A 17905-nucleotide genomic window follows, 5' to 3' on the forward strand; every position below is an offset into this window, starting at 1 on the left:
TTGTGTTTAATAGATATTTTAAGGCACTATTGGAGGCTGCTTTTTGCTCTTTTACAGATACATTGTTACTATTTTTGTAATTAGACCAAACAGCAGGGACCCCGAGAGAGGATCTATTTTATTAGATTAACTACATCATTTGGACCCTCACTAACCAGCATGAGACGACCTAACTGCTCTGTCCTTTAGGACATGTACTTACCTAACTGCTCCACGTTTGTTATTAATTCACGTAATGGTCAATTTACTTATTTCTGCAGGATGTAGCAGAGAAAACGGAGCACAGCCGACGTTCCGAAGGAAAAATCGGGATCCTGAGCAACTCCAAACCTACGCGTTTCGTGCAGAATGCACTTTCTCAAGGAAACGTGTAGGTGCATGTGTTGGCTTTCCTTTTTGTGAGCTGCACAATAAAATAATTTTGTATTTGGAGTTGCCCAGGATCCTGATTTATTTTTCTCCCTTCTGCACGTCGGTTGTGCTCCGTTTTCTCTTGCTACATTCTGGACTCTTCAACTCTATGGGCTGCACGCCCTGGGTACACTGGATGATCCTGCATGAGTTTACAGGTAATGAGCATAGTCCCTTCACAGCACCTGGTTCTCTATATGTTTACATCTTGCTCTAAGACTTTCAATGGGTGCTTTATATTGTGGTTGTCATGTGTATACCACTAGGCACCTTTACTATGTGATTGGCTTATTCATTTATGTCCTTCTCAAGACATCTTATGAGTAAAGCAAAACATTTGATATATTAAATGACTATTTTCCTTATTTTTTAAGTGTCTTTGTTCTTGTTGGATACCAGAGCTTACAATCAGGGGAGCAGCTCCTATTACGACACCATATCATATGGAATTTATTACATGCAAATATTAGGTTACCAATAAAACACTTGTATTTCTTGATTTATTTGTATATAGTTATATACCAAAGTAAAGGCAAATAGTATAGTCCAGATTAGGGGAACGCAAAGAAGGGGCTAATGTTCTGGGGTGGCAGGCATTCTAGAGGCCCCGAGCTTCCCTGAAGCCATTTAAATTAAATGCCTGGGGAACGCGTGCGGCCTCTAAGGCCTCGTTCAGGGTGCTGGCTTCGGAGGGAGGGCGTGCTTACGTGCGAGCTGCCGTGGGACACAATGTATTCAAATTGAATACTGGTTGTCAGGGGAGCAGCTGCCCTGTCTCCGAAGTACGGAGTTGACGTTGGCTACAGTTTCAATAAACAACCCAAGTCGTTTTTTGAAGCTGCAGCAGCGTCACTGGGACCTCGGCAGCCAATGAAATCATTCTTGAGAATGTTTTCAAGACTGCAACTTGGATCCCTAAGGCTGCGGTCCCAGTACAGCCTGTGCGCACAGCGTGGCGTGCACTGTGCGTGTAAGCACCGCCCCTCAATGGGGCTGGGCCCACTATGCACCGTCACGCAGAAGGTGCAGCCGCGCTGCAGGGTTTTTCCTAACTCAATAAAATTGAGTTTACTCCTAGCGACGGAGGTGTGGCCACGCCCCCACTGGCGGTTCACCCAATGAGGGCGAATCAGCTGCGTGACGTAATGGCCACGCCCCTGCAAATCCCCGACCACGCCCCCTCCCGTCGCAAGATTCCTCACAGACCGCAGATTGCGGTTAGCGCTGTGACGCGCGGCCCCCCCGCCGGGCGCACGTGTCACAGACATTACTGGGATTGCAGCCTAAGCTGCTGTCTGTAGCCCCGCCCCCTCAACTCCTGAAAAAGTCTGCTGGGGAGGATGTACACACATCGCCCAGCAGACTGCTGCCTGCCCTCCAACTCCTGCGTCTGGCACCCTGAACGAGGCCTAAATGTTCTTATGTTGAGCGACTCATTGCCATGGCAATGTGACCTCACATGAGCTACGTCATTTGACGCCGGAGCCGAGCGAGGGGGAGGGGCTCAGGGAGAAAACTTTGTGCACCCCTGGTCCAGACTACCAGAGAGGGTGTTCCTATCAGAGTACCTATATGATACTGTACAAAGAGAAAACAAAGGGATAGGCACGCCATAAATAGGCAAACAAATGTATGTATTGGCCCAATGTTTTGGCTACAGACTGGAGCTCTTGATAAAGGGTGGTTGAAATATTGGGGGGGGGGGGTGAGGGTGGTGCATATTTATGGTGTGCCTGTCCTACACCCACCACCACCACCACGCTGATCACGTATTATCCAACATGGATTGCCAAGTTGCTGAAGGTTCTGAGCTTCAACCAATGGCAGACAGGCTGCTAAATGATCCCGGGTTCTCACACACAGGTAGAGATAGCTGGTGCCGTTACAATAATAATAAGCTCTATGCCCTTATCAAAGATGGCGACTGAGAGCGTCCACGCCCTCTACACAAGTTTCGCCTTGCGCGCTGATTGGTCCGTTTTTTTATTTTTTTAATTATATATCAAGAGTCGGCGATTGGCTTGCCCGTCCTGCCAAGATGCGCCCTGATTGGCCTGTGCTCTCGCGCCGCTGTGCCGCGCGCTGATACGTTGGTAGCGGTGGGTCAGGGTGCACCGGGTGACCGGTGAGGAGGATGGCGGAAGCCCCGCGGGACCGGATCCCGGTGTCCGGTAACCGCGCGCCCTCTCTCTCCCAGGAACACCCGGTGCTCAAAGCCTTCGTGTGCGGCTCCCTCAGCGGCACCTGCTCCACGCTCCTCTTCCAACCGCTGGACCTGGTGAAGACCCGACTGCAGAGCCAGCAGCTGCCCGGCGGGTACCGCGGGGGGGGCACCCAGGGGGTGGGATAACGAATATCAGTGCATGAGGCACCCCGGGGCTTGGGTTACTAGGAAAGAGTGGGGTGCCAGGGCCTCAGAGGGATATAATAATAATAGCATGCCCTTGTATAGCGCTGGTAGTTTCACGTAGCGCTTTACAGAGACATTTTGCAGGCACAGGTCCCTTTCCCGCAGAGCTTACACTCTTTTGGTGCCTGAGGCACAGGGAGATAAAGTGACTGCCCAAGGTCACAAGGAGCCAACACCGGGAATTGAACCAGGCTTCCCTGCTCCAAACTCCGTGCCAGTCAGTGTCATGCAATAAGTCACTGAAAGGGGGTTGGGTTACATGGGGGAGGGGGGGATGTCAGGACCGGAGAAGGATATACAAAGATGTCAGCGCAATAGGGCACTCAGAGTTTGATTACCAGGGTGTGTATGAGTCTCCGATGAATAAATACATGTCAGCGCAATAAGGCACTGGGGGGGGAAGGTTACCAGGGGTGAGTTTGAGCCTGTGAGCAATGTATAAGGCTGTCGGTGCAATAAGGAACTCAGACTCATGCATCCCCTCGTAATCTACGATGTTGTGGCAGTGAGGCAGTCGGAGCCATCTGTTTAGGAATATAAATAGCAGAAAATATTGTGCACTGAATGGGTTACTGAGAGCGCAGTAAGGCACTGAAGGGGGTCTGTCATGCCAGACTGTTCTAAGGCTGCGCTTATAGTGCAGGCGACAGCGATGCAACGTCGCTTCAAAACAAATGTATTGAAGCCATCGCGTGCTCTTATAATAGGAGCTACGGATTGGTCGAGATCGCTGGAAGTCACTTCAATTAGATTTTTCCAGCGGCTGCAGCTTGACGTCAGCGTCGCTGCCGCTGGCACTATAAGCGTAGCCTAAGGCCGAGTCCATGGTCCCTGCTGGCGTGTTGAGGCGCAGGGAAAGCAGGTGCTTTCCCTGGCCTTGCGGTTACTTACCGCAAGCGCTCTCAGCAGCCGTCCGGGGGCGGGCGCGTCACTGGCCGGGGTCGGGCCAGTGACGTCACGGAGCTGGTTTGCCCTCTTTGGGCGAACCGCTCACGTGACCGGCCTGTCTCACCGGCAAGTGGGGGAATTTTAAATTCCCCCAAGACCTGCGCTTCCGCAAGCACGCAGAAGCGCAGGTGAGCCTCTACTAAAGCCGCTCTAATTGCGGCTGTAGGGGCTCAGTGCTGAGCGGGAGCGCGCGTCAGCACGCTTCCGCAAGCACGCAGCAAACATGTCCGGGGCCTTACATGTCCTGCAGTAAGGCACCCGGTGGGTTACCAGGTATGCATCCACGTAGGAAGAGTATATAAGCATCAGCTTTCAGCGCAATGGGTACACAGGAGGAACACAGGTCACTGACGTGTAAACTAGGCACTTTAGGGCTATGGGTTATCATTGGGTGCATCATACCGAGAGTAGTATAAGTAGTTGCTTACTTTCCGCCTCTTCACCCATGGATGGGTATAGGCGACTCCCACAGAAAACTTAAGTAGTTACCAGTGCAATAAGGCACTCCGTTTGCAATATCATGGGGAATATCACCCCGAGCGGAGGGCACATTACTGTGAGAGCAGTTAGGGCACAGTAATTGGGTTGAGAACAGATATAATTGAAGATTAAGACGCAGTTTATGAAATGCTAGTTTTTGGGACGGTTGGTACCACTGCTTGTTTCTGTACAGGACCCGCCCGGGGATGCTTACCCTGTTCGTCAAGATTATCCGGAACGACAGCCTGCTAGGACTGTGGAAAGGGGTGTCCCCGGTAAATATACCCCTCTTCAGAGCCCAGACACCGCGCCCCTATCATGTATAAATGTGGGTATATTTTTCTTTTAAGCTTTGGGGACCGTCGCCTCACTTTTTGGTGCGCGCTTCCCACCTAATTCACTGTCAGGTAGGAAGTGCTTTTAAAGGTGGTGGGGGGAGGAATGTTATTACTCAAATTGGCTTTCTTACGGTAATCTAACCATGCTAAAAGCAAAGATTGGGCTGCTTTTTGTTCTTCTGGAAATTAATTACGTGTATTTCTCCGGGGGCCTGTGAATGGGGAGCTTTTGTCATTCAAGTGTTTCCTTTCCCCTTATCTCCCCCCCCCCCCCCCCTTGTCCTCATCAGGAAGCCAATAAAGATAAGGGGAGGGGGCTCTGCCTGTGCCTTTCCGTGTGTTTGTTTATGTTGCACCAGCCATGTATGCTAAATAAACAAGATAACTCGAACAGGCGCTAGTGATGACAAGCAAACAGTGCGTCAACATAGCGCATATCCACTGAAGTCTGTTATGGTTAACGCAGAGATGTAACTTTATAATAAGGTAGGGGAGAAGCTGGAGGGTGAGGAGTTTTGGTAAGCTGGTGAGGAGGGGCGTCTTGGTAAGCTGGTGAGGAGCGCTTTGGGGAGGGGGGAGCTTTGGTAAGCTTTGCGAACAGTGCATTCGGCATGAAGTACTGTATGTGGCCTGCGGAGCTCACCAAAGCTTGTGAAGTGGCCCTCCAGCCAAAATAATTGCCCTGATCTAGGGCCAAGACGTACTGTCACCTTATTGGAAGATAATGTAATAACGTGATATTAAGCTCGTGCTAATGAGATGTCGCTCAGACTTTATTTTTGCGGATACCACGTTAACTCGGAGAACACAACGTCCGTTCCTGTGACATCACGAGCCTGTATATAACGGCTCGAGCCACCGTTTGGTTACTTATATTGTTTGCTCTCAGAGACCTGAAATAAACGACATTCTAATGTTTCATAGCATAAACCAGAGGTGGCCAACTCCAGTCCTCAAGGGCCACCAACAGGTCAGGTATTAGGGAGGTCCCTGCTTCAGCACAGGTTGAGCCTTTGATTGAGCCACCTATGCTGAAGCTGGGATATCCTAACCCCTAACCTGTTGGGGGGGCTTGAGTACTGGAGTTGCGCCCCCCCTGTTTGGTTAACGGCACGCCGAGTGACTTACCGAGGATCTGACCCTCCATGTCTTTCCCGCAGTCCTTCCTGCGGTGTATTCCCGGCGTGGGCCTTTACTTCAGCACCCTCTACGCGGTCAAGCAGCACTTGTTCTCCGAGCGCGACCCCAGGCCCCTGGAGTCGGTGCTGCTGGGCGCCGGGTCACGGACGGTCGCCGGGGTCTGCATGCTGCCTTTCACCGTGGTGAAGACACGCTACGAGGTGAGCATGGCGCGTGCACGCCACACACACTCCTGTCACGTCTGGTACGCAGAATATCTCCTACGTGCTGACAATGGTGGTGAGTGAGCTGTGCAGACACAGCGAGTCTTCTGCCCCCAAGAGCTGACACTCTAATTTAATACGCTAAAAAAAATATGAGACGGATAAGTATTTAAGGCAGGGGTTCTCAACTCCAGACCTCAAGCCAACCAACAGGTCAGGTTTTCAGGATATCCCTGCTCCAGCACAGGTGGCTCCATCTTCGACTGAACCACTGATTGAGCTACCTATGCTGAAGCAGGGATATCCTCAGAACCCTGTTTTGGGATCTTGAGTACTGGACTTGAGAACCCCTGCCTTAAATACTTATCCGTCTCATATTTTTTTCCATCTCTCCCGTCTATTAAAGGATGACAAAAGCAAAAATGAAGTAATGACGTAAATCACAAGTTTATATTTTTCTCAGACTTTTTTTTGTTGCTTAGTTTCTAATTATTTATTTATTATCCCCGGCACCAGCTGTTACTGCGGCAGCCTCGGTTTTAATGTGAGCGGATGGCGGTGGCCATTTTAATTTCCCTGGGAGGCACATTTTTAAGCAAAGGGCAGCTCCAGAATGCAACTTGAGAACTTTAAAAAGGGTGGGGTTGCCAAATACAGCAGTAAGTGGACTTCATGTGGTGAAAAGGAAACAATGTTTTGAATGGTCATTAGAGGGTGTCGGAAAGCAGAACCTGGTTCTGTGACTAGGCTGGCAGCAGAAACGGGCACGGGTCTCCACTTCCCTGAGGAGAGCGATTGTAAGACCGCCAGCGTATCGTTCTACACCACTGGATTCTGTCAAATACAGTTGTTGATGACAATATAGATGCCCACACCGGAGAACTGGCATGATAACAGAAATAAAAGCATCCGCAGTCTTTGGTTCAATCTTTTAGATCAGTGATTTTTCTTACCCCGCGCCCCCTATGCTAGGAAATATTTTTCCTGCGAACCCTTAATAAATAAATCTTATTGCCTCAGACTAACAGTAACAAAACTGTGAGCGATCCCAGGCAGTATATAGTATCCTGAGCTTGTGGGGAGAATACATGCTTAATAAGGCCCCAAACTGCCTCTCAGTGTGCAGGCAGCACTGCGGGAGCTTCCAAAGTCATGCCCCACAATACCTTGCTGCTGTAGAGATGCAAAGCATTGTGGGGAGCGACTTTGCAAGCTCCTGTAGTAATTGACAGCTACACCCACCCCCCACGCTAATGTTCAGTTTGGGGCCTTACCAAGTGTGCAATCCCCACATGGGCTCAGGAACCCGCTATATATTACTTCATTTGGGACTGGGGGAGCTGACTCGCGGGGGACGCATCCCGTACCCTCTGTAGGGAATCGCTGATTAGATGGCTCACCCACCAAGAGTAACGTATTTGATTTGAACACAGTCTCGATTACGTCCACATGATCTGCCTGGCGGCTGTATCAGCTGACATGTTATGTATACTTTGCTGTGTCATTGTGATCACGTGTTTCATGCAGCAAACATCCCATCTGGCTCCTTACACAACGTGTTATTTAATATACCTTTTGCTGTTGCTAAGATAAGCAAATTATACTTATTTCTATAGGAATATGTCATGTTGGTGTTTCTTTTCCATTAGAATGTGTTCGTGTTTAGTTCACCTTAACCCAGCCCTACAGAGGGGGCAGCTACACCCCCAGCCCTACAGAGGGGGCAGCTACACCCCCCAGCCCTACAGAGGGGGCAGCTACACCCCCCAGCCCTACAGAGGGGGCAGCTACACCCCCCAGCCCTACAGAGGGGGCAGCTACACCCCCCCATCCCTACAGAGGGGGCAGCTACACCCCCCCATCCCTACAGAGGGGGCAGCTACACCCCCCATCCCTACAGAGGGGGCAGCTACACCCCCCCATCCCTACAGAGGGGGCAGCTACACCCCCCCATCCCTACAGAGGGGGCAGCTACACCCCCCCATCCCTACAGAGGGGGCAGCTACACCCCCCCATCCCTACAGAGGGGGCAGCTACACCCCCCCATCCCTACAGAGGGGGCAGCTACACCCCCCCATCCCTACAGAGGGGGCAGCTACACCCCCCCATCCCTACAGAGGGGGCAGCTACACCCCCCCATCCCTACAGAGGGGGCAGCTACACCCCCCCATCCCTACAGAGGGGGCAGCTACACCCCCCCATCCCTACAGAGGGGGCAGCTACACCCCCCCATCCCTACAGAGGGGGCAGCTACACCCCCCCATCCCTACAGAGGGGGCAGCTACACCCCCCCATCCCTACAGAGGGGGCAGCTACACCCCCCCATCCCTACAGAGGGGGCAGCTACACCCCCCCATCCCTACAGAGGGGGCAGCTACACCCCCCCATCCCTACAGAGGGGGCAGCTACACCCCCCCATCCCTACAGAGGGGGCAGCTACACCCCCCCATCCCTACAGAGGGGGCAGCTACACCCCCCCATCCCTACAGAGGGGGCAGCTACACCCCCCCATCCCTACAGAGGGGGCAGCTACACCCCCCCATCCCTACAGAGGGGGCAGCTACACCCCCCCATCCCTACAGAGGGGGCAGCTACACCCCCCCATCCCTACAGAGGGGGCAGCTACACCCCCCCATCCCTACAGAGGGGGCAGCTACACCCCCCCATCCCTACAGAGGGGGCAGCTACACCCCCCCATCCCTACAGAGGGGGCAGCTACACCCCCCCATCCCTACAGAGGGGGCAGCTACACCCCCCCATCCCTACAGAGGGGGCAGCTACACCCCCCCATCCCTACAGAGGGGGCAGCTACACCCCCCCATCCCTACAGAGGGGGCAGCTACACCCCCCCATCCCTACAGAGGGGGCAGCTACACCCCCCCATCCCTACAGAGGGGGCAGCTACACCCCCCCATCCCTACAGAGGGGGCAGCTACACCCCCCCATCCCTACAGAGGGGGCAGCTACACCCCCCCATCCCTACAGAGGGGGCAGCTACACCCCCCCATCCCTACAGAGGGGGCAGCTACACCCCCCCATCCCTACAGAGGGGGCAGCTACACCCAGCAGCCCTACAGAGGGGGCAGCTACACCCAGCAGCCCTACAGAGGGGGCAGCTACACCCCCCAGCCCTACAGTGGGGGCAGCTCCATTCCCCCAGTAAATACAATCCACACAATAAGTAATTAGTGAAGTTGCCGATCGATCCGTTCTCCTGTGATCTATTGGCGAAGATTCGACTCGGGGGTTTACGAAATGGCCGCAGAGGCGTTTTCTGCACTCGGTGTGACTTTGTAAATGGTTGCTATAGAAACAAAAATGCTTGTTAAATTATAATACATTAAAAATGTAATTCAGAGTTGTTTAAAAAAAAAATGCTACAAGTATTTTCTTGTAGTACAGAACTGATTTATTTAAAAAAACACATAGGATATTGTATTGTCTACAGCTTTAAGTTCAAATTATTTCTTATTTTTTTAATAAAGTCATGTGAATGAAAGAAATAATAGTGGCACATCGCTATCATGTCACTGCAGCGACACGGATTACGGAAACAGAAGAGTCTCCGCTCCACACGAGGTTGGCGGCAGCCAAAGGGTGTCAGCCGTTTGCTGCTGATACAATCCGAATCCCACCGACCTTCTCCCCCTGTACCCTATGTCTCCACTGACCCTTCCTTATAGAGTGTAAGCTCTTTGGGGCAGGGCGCTTCTTACCTCCTGTAACAATGTATGTTAATGTTTGATATCTTATTGTTTTTCGCCCTCTAAACCCTATTGTACTGCGCCACGGAATATGTAGGCTTCTGGGTTAAGGTGAATTAAAAACATTAACACATTCTAATAGGAAACATACACAAGCATTAGATATTCCCATAGAAAATAAATATAATCCTTTTATAGGCATAGATATAGGGCTAACTGATCTAAACATATAGGATATTTATAACGCGCCTACATATACATTACGTTTATAAATGCTAATAACTCAATCTCCCGCAGAAAACGAGCGGACCCCTGGAATAGTCACGGGGCACTGAAACGTTTAACCCACACCCTCTCCCACCTAATTGCTGCCTCTTTGCCCGCCCCCAGAGTGAAAAATATGGCTACCGGAGCGTGTACGGCGCCTTGCGGAATATATACGGGACGGAGGGGGCCCGGGGCCTCTTCAGTGGTCTTACCGCCACCCTCCTGCGGGACGCCCCCTTCTCCGGCATCTACCTGATGTTTTACACCCAGGCCAAAAAGCTGGCCCCACACGGTAAGGAAAGGGCTCGGATGGGGGGGTGTTTAACATGCACTGTGTGCCCTTCTAGCAAGTGAGGGGTTAAAAAGTGTGGCTGCCTGTAGGACCAGAATAATGTTCCAAACCTTTTGCAACATTGGGACCAGAAGTGACCATGGCCCCTTTGCAATAAGCCATTCAAATGAATGGGGCCTGACTTCTCCTCCAGCATGCTATACTCTGCAGTAAGGGGAGCAGCAGAACTACAACTCCCAGAATCCCATGCTGCTCGGTAAGGAGCAGTGTAAATTCTCGGAGACTACGACTCCCATCATCCCTTTCTTTAGTGCAAATAGAACTACAACTCCCAGCATCCGAGTTGCCAAGTAAAACAACCAGTGTCATTATTTTCCCAGAGAACTACAACTCCCAACATCCTTTGCTGCGCAGTAGGCGTATCAAGGCAGTGACTCTTCCAGTGTTACAACTCCAGTCTCTGTCTCCGCAGCCATACAATCCTCTCCTACAGATGAGATCAATCCGGCGCTCATCCCTCTTCTGAACTTCAGCTGCGGCATCGTGGCCGGCATCCTGGCATCCGTGGCCACCCAGCCGGCCGACGTGGTCAAGACTCACATGCAGCTCTCGCCCGAGAAGTACCGCTGGACCGGTCAGGCCGCATGCTATGTCTTTCAGGTACGCTGCGCGGAGACCGCCGCAGCCTGCCCTCGTACCGCAGATTCTGCTTGGGGGGCCGATGGGATGTCGGAGATATTTGAAATGATTTCTTAGGATAACATTTTATTTGAAGGCAGTTTATAGGATTGCGGCGTTGTTCACCTCCATGCCCATAATTCCCCTTGTGATGGTAAGGTAGTATAAAGTTCGCCAATCCGGCGCTCAGAGGTAACGGGGTCGCTGAACAATGCTGTAAGTAGTATATGTGAGGAGGCTAGAGTAAGACAGGCTGACCTCGATTAAAAGCATAAACAACCGTGAGCGTGCTCCTATCTCACTGGCTTATACGTGAGCGTGCTCCTATCTCACTGGTTTATACGTGAGCGTGCTCCTATCTCACTGGCTTATACGTGAGCGTGCTCCTATCTCACTGGCTTATACGTGAGCGTGCTCCTATCTCACTGGCTTATACGTGAGCGTGCTCCTATCACTGGCTTATACGTGAGCGTGCTCCTATCTCACTGGCTTATACGTGAGCGTGCTCCTATCTCACTGGCTTATACGTGAGCGTGCTCCTATCTCACTGGCTTATACGTGAGCGTGCTCCTATCTCACTGGCTTATACGTGAGCGTGCTCCTATCTCACTGGTTTATACGTGAGCGTGCTCCTATCTCACTGGCTTATACGTGAGCGTGCTCCTATCTCACTGGCTTATACGTGAGCGTGCTCCTATCTCACTGGCTTATACGTGAGCGTGCTCCTATCTCACTGGCTTATACGTGAGCGTGCTCCTATCTCACTGGTTTATACGTGAGCGTGCTCCTATCTCACTGGCTTATACGTGAGCGTGCTCCTATCTCACTGGCTTATACGTGAGCGTGCTCCTATCTCACTGGCTTATACGTGAGCGTGCTCCTATCTCACTGGCTTATACGTGAGCGTGCTCCTATCTCACTGGCTTATACGTGAGCGTGCTCCTATCTCACTGGCTTATACGTGAGCGTGCTCCTATCTCACTGGCTTATACGTGAGCGTGCTCCTATCTCACTGGCTTATACGTGAGCGTGCTCCTATCTCACTGGCTTATACGTGAGCGTGCTCCTATCTCACTGGCTTATATGTGAGCGTGCTCCTATCTCACTGGCTTATACGTGAGCGTGCTCCTATCTCACTGGCTTATACGTGAGCGTGCTCCTATCTCACTGGCTTATACGTGAGCGTGCTCCTATCTCACTGGCTTATACGTGAGCGTGCTCCTATCACTGGTTTATACGTGAGCGTGCTCCTATCTCACTGGCTTATACGTGAGCGTGCTCCTATCTCACTGGCTTATACGTGAGCGTGCTCCTATCTCACTGGCTTATACGTGAGCGTGCTCCTATCTCACTGGCTTATACGTGAGCGTGCTCCTATCTCACTGGCTTATACGTGAGCGTGCTCCTATCTCACTGGCTTATACGTGAGCGTGCTCCTATCTCACTGGTTTATACGTGAGCGTGCTCCTATCTCACTGGCATATACGTGAGCGTGCTCCTATCTCACTGGCATATACGTGAGCGTGCTCCTATCTCACTGGCATATACGTGAGCGTGCTCCTATCTCACTGGTTTATACGTGAGCGTGCTCCTATCTCACTGGCATATACGTGAGCGTGCTCCTATCTCACTGGCAAATACGTGAGCGTGCTCCTATCTCACTGGCATATACGTGAGCGTGCTCCTATCTCACTGGCTTATACGTGAGCGTGCTCCTATCTCACTGGCTTATACGTTAGCGTGCTCCTATCTCACTGGCTTATACGTGAGCGTGCTCCTATCTCACTGGCTTATACGTGAGCGTGCTCCTATCTCACTGGCTTATACGTGAGCGTGCTCCTATCTCACTGGCTTATACGTGAGCGTGCTCCTATCTCACTGGCTTATACGTGAGCGTGCTCCTATCTCACTGGCTTATACGTGAGCGTGCTCCTATCTCACTGGCTTATACGTGAGCGTGCTCCTATCTCACTGGCATATACGTGAGCGTGCTCCTATCTCACTGGCTTATACGTGAGCGTGCTCCTATCTCACTGGCTTATACTTGAGCGTGCTCCTATCTCACTGGCATATACGTGAGCGTGCTCCTATCTCACTGGCATATACGTGAGCGTGCTCCTATCTCACTGGCATATACGTGAGCGTGCTCCTATCTCACTGGCTTATACGTGAGCGTGCTCCTATCTCACTGGCTTATACGTGAGCGTGCTCCTATCTCACTGGCTTATACGTGAGCGTGCTCCTATCTCACTGGCTTATACGTGAGCGTGCTCCTATCTCACTGGCTTATACGTGAGCGTGCTCCTATCTCACTGGCTTATACGTGAGCGTGCTCCTATCTCACTGGCTTATACGTGAGCGTGCTCCTATCTCACTGGCTTATACGTGAGCGTGCTCCTATCTCACTGGCTTATACATGAGCTCTGAAAATGTGAAGGGAGACTCACGGTTGATAAGAGGACACGGCCGTCTCTGCAAAACCTCAGTTCCTTCGTCCACCACAATCTGACGGCGACTCCTCAGTCTCAGTGGGTGGTCTGCATCCAGCGCGGCTCAGCTGGTTCAGCGACTCGGCGTGCTCCCGAAGACGTCACGTGAAGTTGCGGTACTCCTCCCGCAGGAGAAAGGATCAGTGCACCGCCAATGAAATGATGCAGAGGCTGGGAAATGTGACTAAAGAACTTTATTGGAGCATATTCGTGGAGCTCTGGCGGATCCTCTAACGCGTTTCACGCCGAAGCGCTTTGTCGTGAAACGCGTTGGAGGATCCGCCAGAGCTCCACGAATATGCTCCAATAAAGTTCTTTAGTCACATTTCCCAGCCTCTGCATCATTTCATTGGCGGTGCACTGATCCTTTCTCCTGCGGGAGGAGTACTGCAACGCCATAATTCACCTTGGCTGCATTGTATCAGCATGCTCACTTGGGTGACGAGCAGGGGCACAACCTGGACATGCCCAGTGTTAGAGCGCCCTGCGAAACCAGCGTCTCCTCTGCCTTCTCTCCCCTCCCCCCCTGGTTTCATGGAGACGCAGTTGCGCTGCCGCAGTGAATTTTTTGATGCAAGCTTGGCATTGATTGGCAGAGGCCCACCAAGAAACCTGCCAGTCCCTGCTAAGCCCAGCAAAGTCTCGCCCAATCTTCCTTTTTTCCCAAGGAACCAATAAGTACAAAAAGATTGCTGTCTTATTGCTACGTGGCACTGCCACGTTCCAAGTGTGTTTACATGGTTTAAAAACAGCTACAAACCCGTGATGTGCCCGCTGCCGGTTACTGGGCTGCCCGGCCGCAGACAGTCTGCATCGTCTGTTTCTGTTGCCTGAATATCCTGCATACTATCGCACTTCTTTCTTGCCCAGCTGATGGCACAGGCGCTGCCACACCCATCTCGGGAAGCGGGGCTTCTCTGATCTGCTGATGAGCGGCACTCCCTGATCTGCAGCGGGGGCTGTGTCAGCAGATAACTGCTTCTCGCAATGCGCATGCTCTGCCTACGTCACAGCGTCTATGTTAAAGGGGCAGTCCCTCCTAGGACCACCGTGAACGCGTTCCAGTGACCTGGTTAAGGGGTCTCCTCTGGGTGATTGATGCCTTTTTTTTTTTTTTTTAAATCAAAATCTGACAACTAAGTATTTTTAAATTATTTTTTTTTAAAGTTTTACTCGGGAGGGGGTTTGATCTCCGGCTGCTCCCTTCTGTCTGACGTCCCTGTGCGTTCTACGAGAGTTTGCACAGGCAGAGCCCCCTCTGTCCCCCTCCCCTTATTTGTATTACCTCTCTGATAAGGATAAGGGGAAAGAAAAGACGTGAGTGACAAACGCTCCCTCATTCAGCGGCCCCTAAGAAACGAGATTTGTAATTTCCCAAAACATGAAAGCAGCCAAATTCTTGCTATTAGCACACTTACATTTGTTTAGGGGAGCCAGTTAGATGAAGTCTGTTTTCTGGGTGACTAGGTGGGATCGCACCTCCTTTTCCTCGCCCCTTTTAGGCTTCCTCCCCCCTCTTATGCTTGTTATGAAAACCTTCCATGTTAGGGGACCTAGCAGAAGAAGAGGCGAGCGCTAGAGCTATGAAAGGGGGAGCTCAGGGACACGCAGGCACAGAACAGACAGGAAGGGTCTCCCAAATATTAGGCGGTCACATGGGCAATCGGATGCTGGAAAATGGATTTATAAATGTGTAGAAATATCTCATTTAATAACGCACTCCACCAAATCAATCGCTATGCTGTCTTTCCCAGGCTGGGGAGGGTTTTTGGCTCATTTACTTGATTGGAGCTGCTCTCTTCTCTAGGCTGCAGTTTCTAGTAAGGGCACTTTTATGGGTAAACATGATTTTAATCACCCCCCTTTCTTTACAGGGTTGTAACCGGGAGGCTCCCCTAGAGCTGAGCCGCACTATTTTTCCGTTCCTGGGAACTACCATACCCCCCCCCACCCCCCCTCACCTTGCTGGTTTTTCAAAGGGGACTAAAGCTGCAGTTCAAGCTATTTTAAAAAAAATATTGTTTCCCCCCCAATATGTGCATCAATACAGTCTGCACACTGACAAGTGATTTGCTAAGCTGCCGATCGATCCATTCTCCTGTGATTAATCGCTGAAGATTCAGCTCTGGGGTTCTTTAAATCACTATTAGGGCTGCAGAAGATTACCCAGGATGCAAAGTTCTGTGGGGAAGATCATGTGACCAGGCAGGCACTCTGTACAATTGGTGCACTGCTAGAGAGGACAAAACGGTTGTGCCAGAGCCTGTTTCAGAAGAGGAAGGGGGTGTGACTTTGTAAATGGTTGCTATAGAAACAAAATTGCTTGTTACATTTGAATACATTAAAAATGTAATTCAGAGTAATTTAAAAAAATGCTACAAGTATTTTCTCACAGTACAGAACTGATTTTTTTTTTTTTTACACGTAGGATATTGCTTGAACTGCAGCTTTAAATGGGCATCCAACAGGAAGCTGCGACCGATGATGTTGCGGCTTCCTGTTGCTCCAAAATGTAGCAGCCATTCTGTTTTCCCTGGATTAAAACCTGGTAACTTTACCAGTAAGAATCTCCCCAGCGCTGACAATAGTGCGGTTCAGTCCCCTGGTTGGGGAATAATAATTAGTAGGTGGTATTGCTGCTTGAAGTCCGTGGTTCATTGCAGTTTACGTAAGGTCTGATCTTTTCTCACCGTCACAGAACCATGGACTAACAGGCTTTTTTCTGGGCGGTGTCCCCCGCGCCTTACGCCGGACGCTAATGGCCGCCATGGCATGGACCGTGTACGAGCAGATGATGGAGAAGATGGGGCTGAAGTCTTGAACACCCCGACATTCTGCAGAGCACTTTGTAAGTGATCCGGAGATGCTCTTTGTCCATCCAAGCCGCACTCCTCGTACGTGTGCGGGGGTCCAACGCTGTGACCGTTCTCTGCTCCTGGACATGTGTCCCACACTATGACTGAGACTTGTCTCTGCTCCTGGACATGTGTCCCACACTATGACTGAGACTTGTCTCTGCTCCTGGACATGTGTCCCACACTATGACTGAGACTTGTCTCTGCTCCTGGACATGTGTCCCACACTATGACTGAGACTTGTCTCTGCTCCTGGACATGTGTCCCACACTATGACTGAGACTTAGCTCTGCTCCTGGATGCAGGGAGATGTTTATGGGCCGCAGAGCAAGCAAGGACACTTATTCCGGTACATCCGCTGCAGACGCGTTGGCGCCGGCTGGAAATGCAGCTGTTTAATCTATGCGCAAGTCCGAACTCGCACTGCACCTCCAAATCCAATGTAAACCTTGGTGGGTCCCAGCAAGACGCGACTGCGTCAATGTAATATAATAAGTTATTTTTCTAGTAAATTAAATCTATTATAACGTGCAGACAGAATAGACGAAGCACTTTACCAAGTCCCAAAATGTAGTCTAAATAAAGAGGTACAGAGGGGGGGGCGAGCGATGGGAGGTGGGGAAGGGGTGGATGAGTGTGTGTGGGGGGGCGTAGTCTCTTAGCTGGTGGAGAACTGACCCTCCCCCTCCACAAGTAGGGACTTTTAAAGGAGAGGAAAATGGGGGTAGGGAGAGAGAGTGGGGGGGTGGAGGAGATGAGTGGGTTCTTTAAATGGGGGGTGCAGCTGGTAAAACCTGCCCTGGGCGCCAAAATACCTAGTTCTACCTCTGTGTGTATATATTATAGATATATCTATATCGGGTTCTCAACTCCAGTCCTCAAAAGACCCCTCCGTCCCCCCAAACAGATCAGGGTTTCAGGATATCCCTGCTTCAGCACAGGTGGTGCAGTCTTTGACTGAGCCACTGATTTGATCCACCTGTCCTGAAGCAGGGATATCTTTAAAACCTGACCTGCTGGGAGGTCTTCGGGACTGGAATTACGCCCCCCTGCTCTCTATCACAAGGCTCTGCATTAACACGCCTGCAATGTTTGGTTTCCTTGTTGCTGCTCAGAATATATTGGGAGACGAGAGATTGGGGCGGCAGCGAATGTTTGTTTTTATATTCAGGCGACACTCTAACTTTTTTGATTTCCCAAATGTTTCAAAAATAAAATGTAAAGTTAGAAAAACTCGAAAGACACAATTATCTGCACTTAAATGAAAAGAACGTGGCACAATTCTACTCCAGCTGGAAGTAAGAAGCGTTCTGTACCACAGAAATGTATGAGATGAAGTCATGTTCGACCTTGCAGCTTGGAACGTTCAGGGAAGGTCGTCACCCTGCAAATAAGGCTGACAAACGCTCCGCCACATAAGGGGCGGTTTATTTTGTATTGCAGTGCGGTTATTATCCAGGTGAGGACAACGTGGCATAAGGGAGCAGTATGATATCATAGGCATTACTGAAACATGGTGGGATGAAACTCATGACTGGGCAGTTAATTTAGAGGGTTATTCCCTTTTTCGGAAGGATCGAACAAATAGAAGGGGAGGTGGAGTATGGTTATATGTTAAACCGGATTTAAAACCTATTATAAGGGATGATGTTTACAAAGGGAATGATGAAAATGTAGAGACCTTGTGGAT

At 50.8% G+C, this 17905-nt stretch overlaps 1 protein-coding gene across 3 annotated transcripts; it reads left to right on the forward strand.

Moving 5' to 3' along the window:
- The first annotated feature begins 2459 nt into the window (after positions 1-2459).
- Positions 2460-16841, forward strand: SLC25A38 (solute carrier family 25 member 38). 3 transcript variants are annotated; one of them, XM_075573923.1, is made up of 7 exons: positions 2469-2727; positions 4443-4524; positions 5748-5927; positions 10025-10193; positions 10666-10853; positions 16059-16208; positions 16521-16610. In XM_075573923.1, exons 1-6 carry the CDS (start codon positions 2546-2548, stop codon positions 16179-16181), a joined length of 924 nt encoding a protein of 307 aa, XP_075430038.1. In that variant the 5' UTR covers positions 2469-2545; the 3' UTR covers positions 16182-16208; positions 16521-16610. The 3 variants fall into 3 exon arrangements, with proteins under 3 accessions (XP_075430036.1, XP_075430038.1, XP_075430037.1); XM_075573921.1 differs by lacking the exon at positions 10666-10853 and having other exon boundaries at positions 2460-2727; positions 16521-16841; XM_075573922.1 differs by having other exon boundaries at positions 2470-2727; positions 16059-16662.
- Positions 16842-17905: the final 1064 nt, after the last annotated feature.

The sequence above is a fragment of the Ascaphus truei genome, chromosome 17 (assembly GCF_040206685.1).
Source record: "Ascaphus truei isolate aAscTru1 chromosome 17, aAscTru1.hap1, whole genome shotgun sequence".
Taxonomy (NCBI): domain Eukaryota; kingdom Metazoa; phylum Chordata; class Amphibia; order Anura; family Ascaphidae; genus Ascaphus; species Ascaphus truei.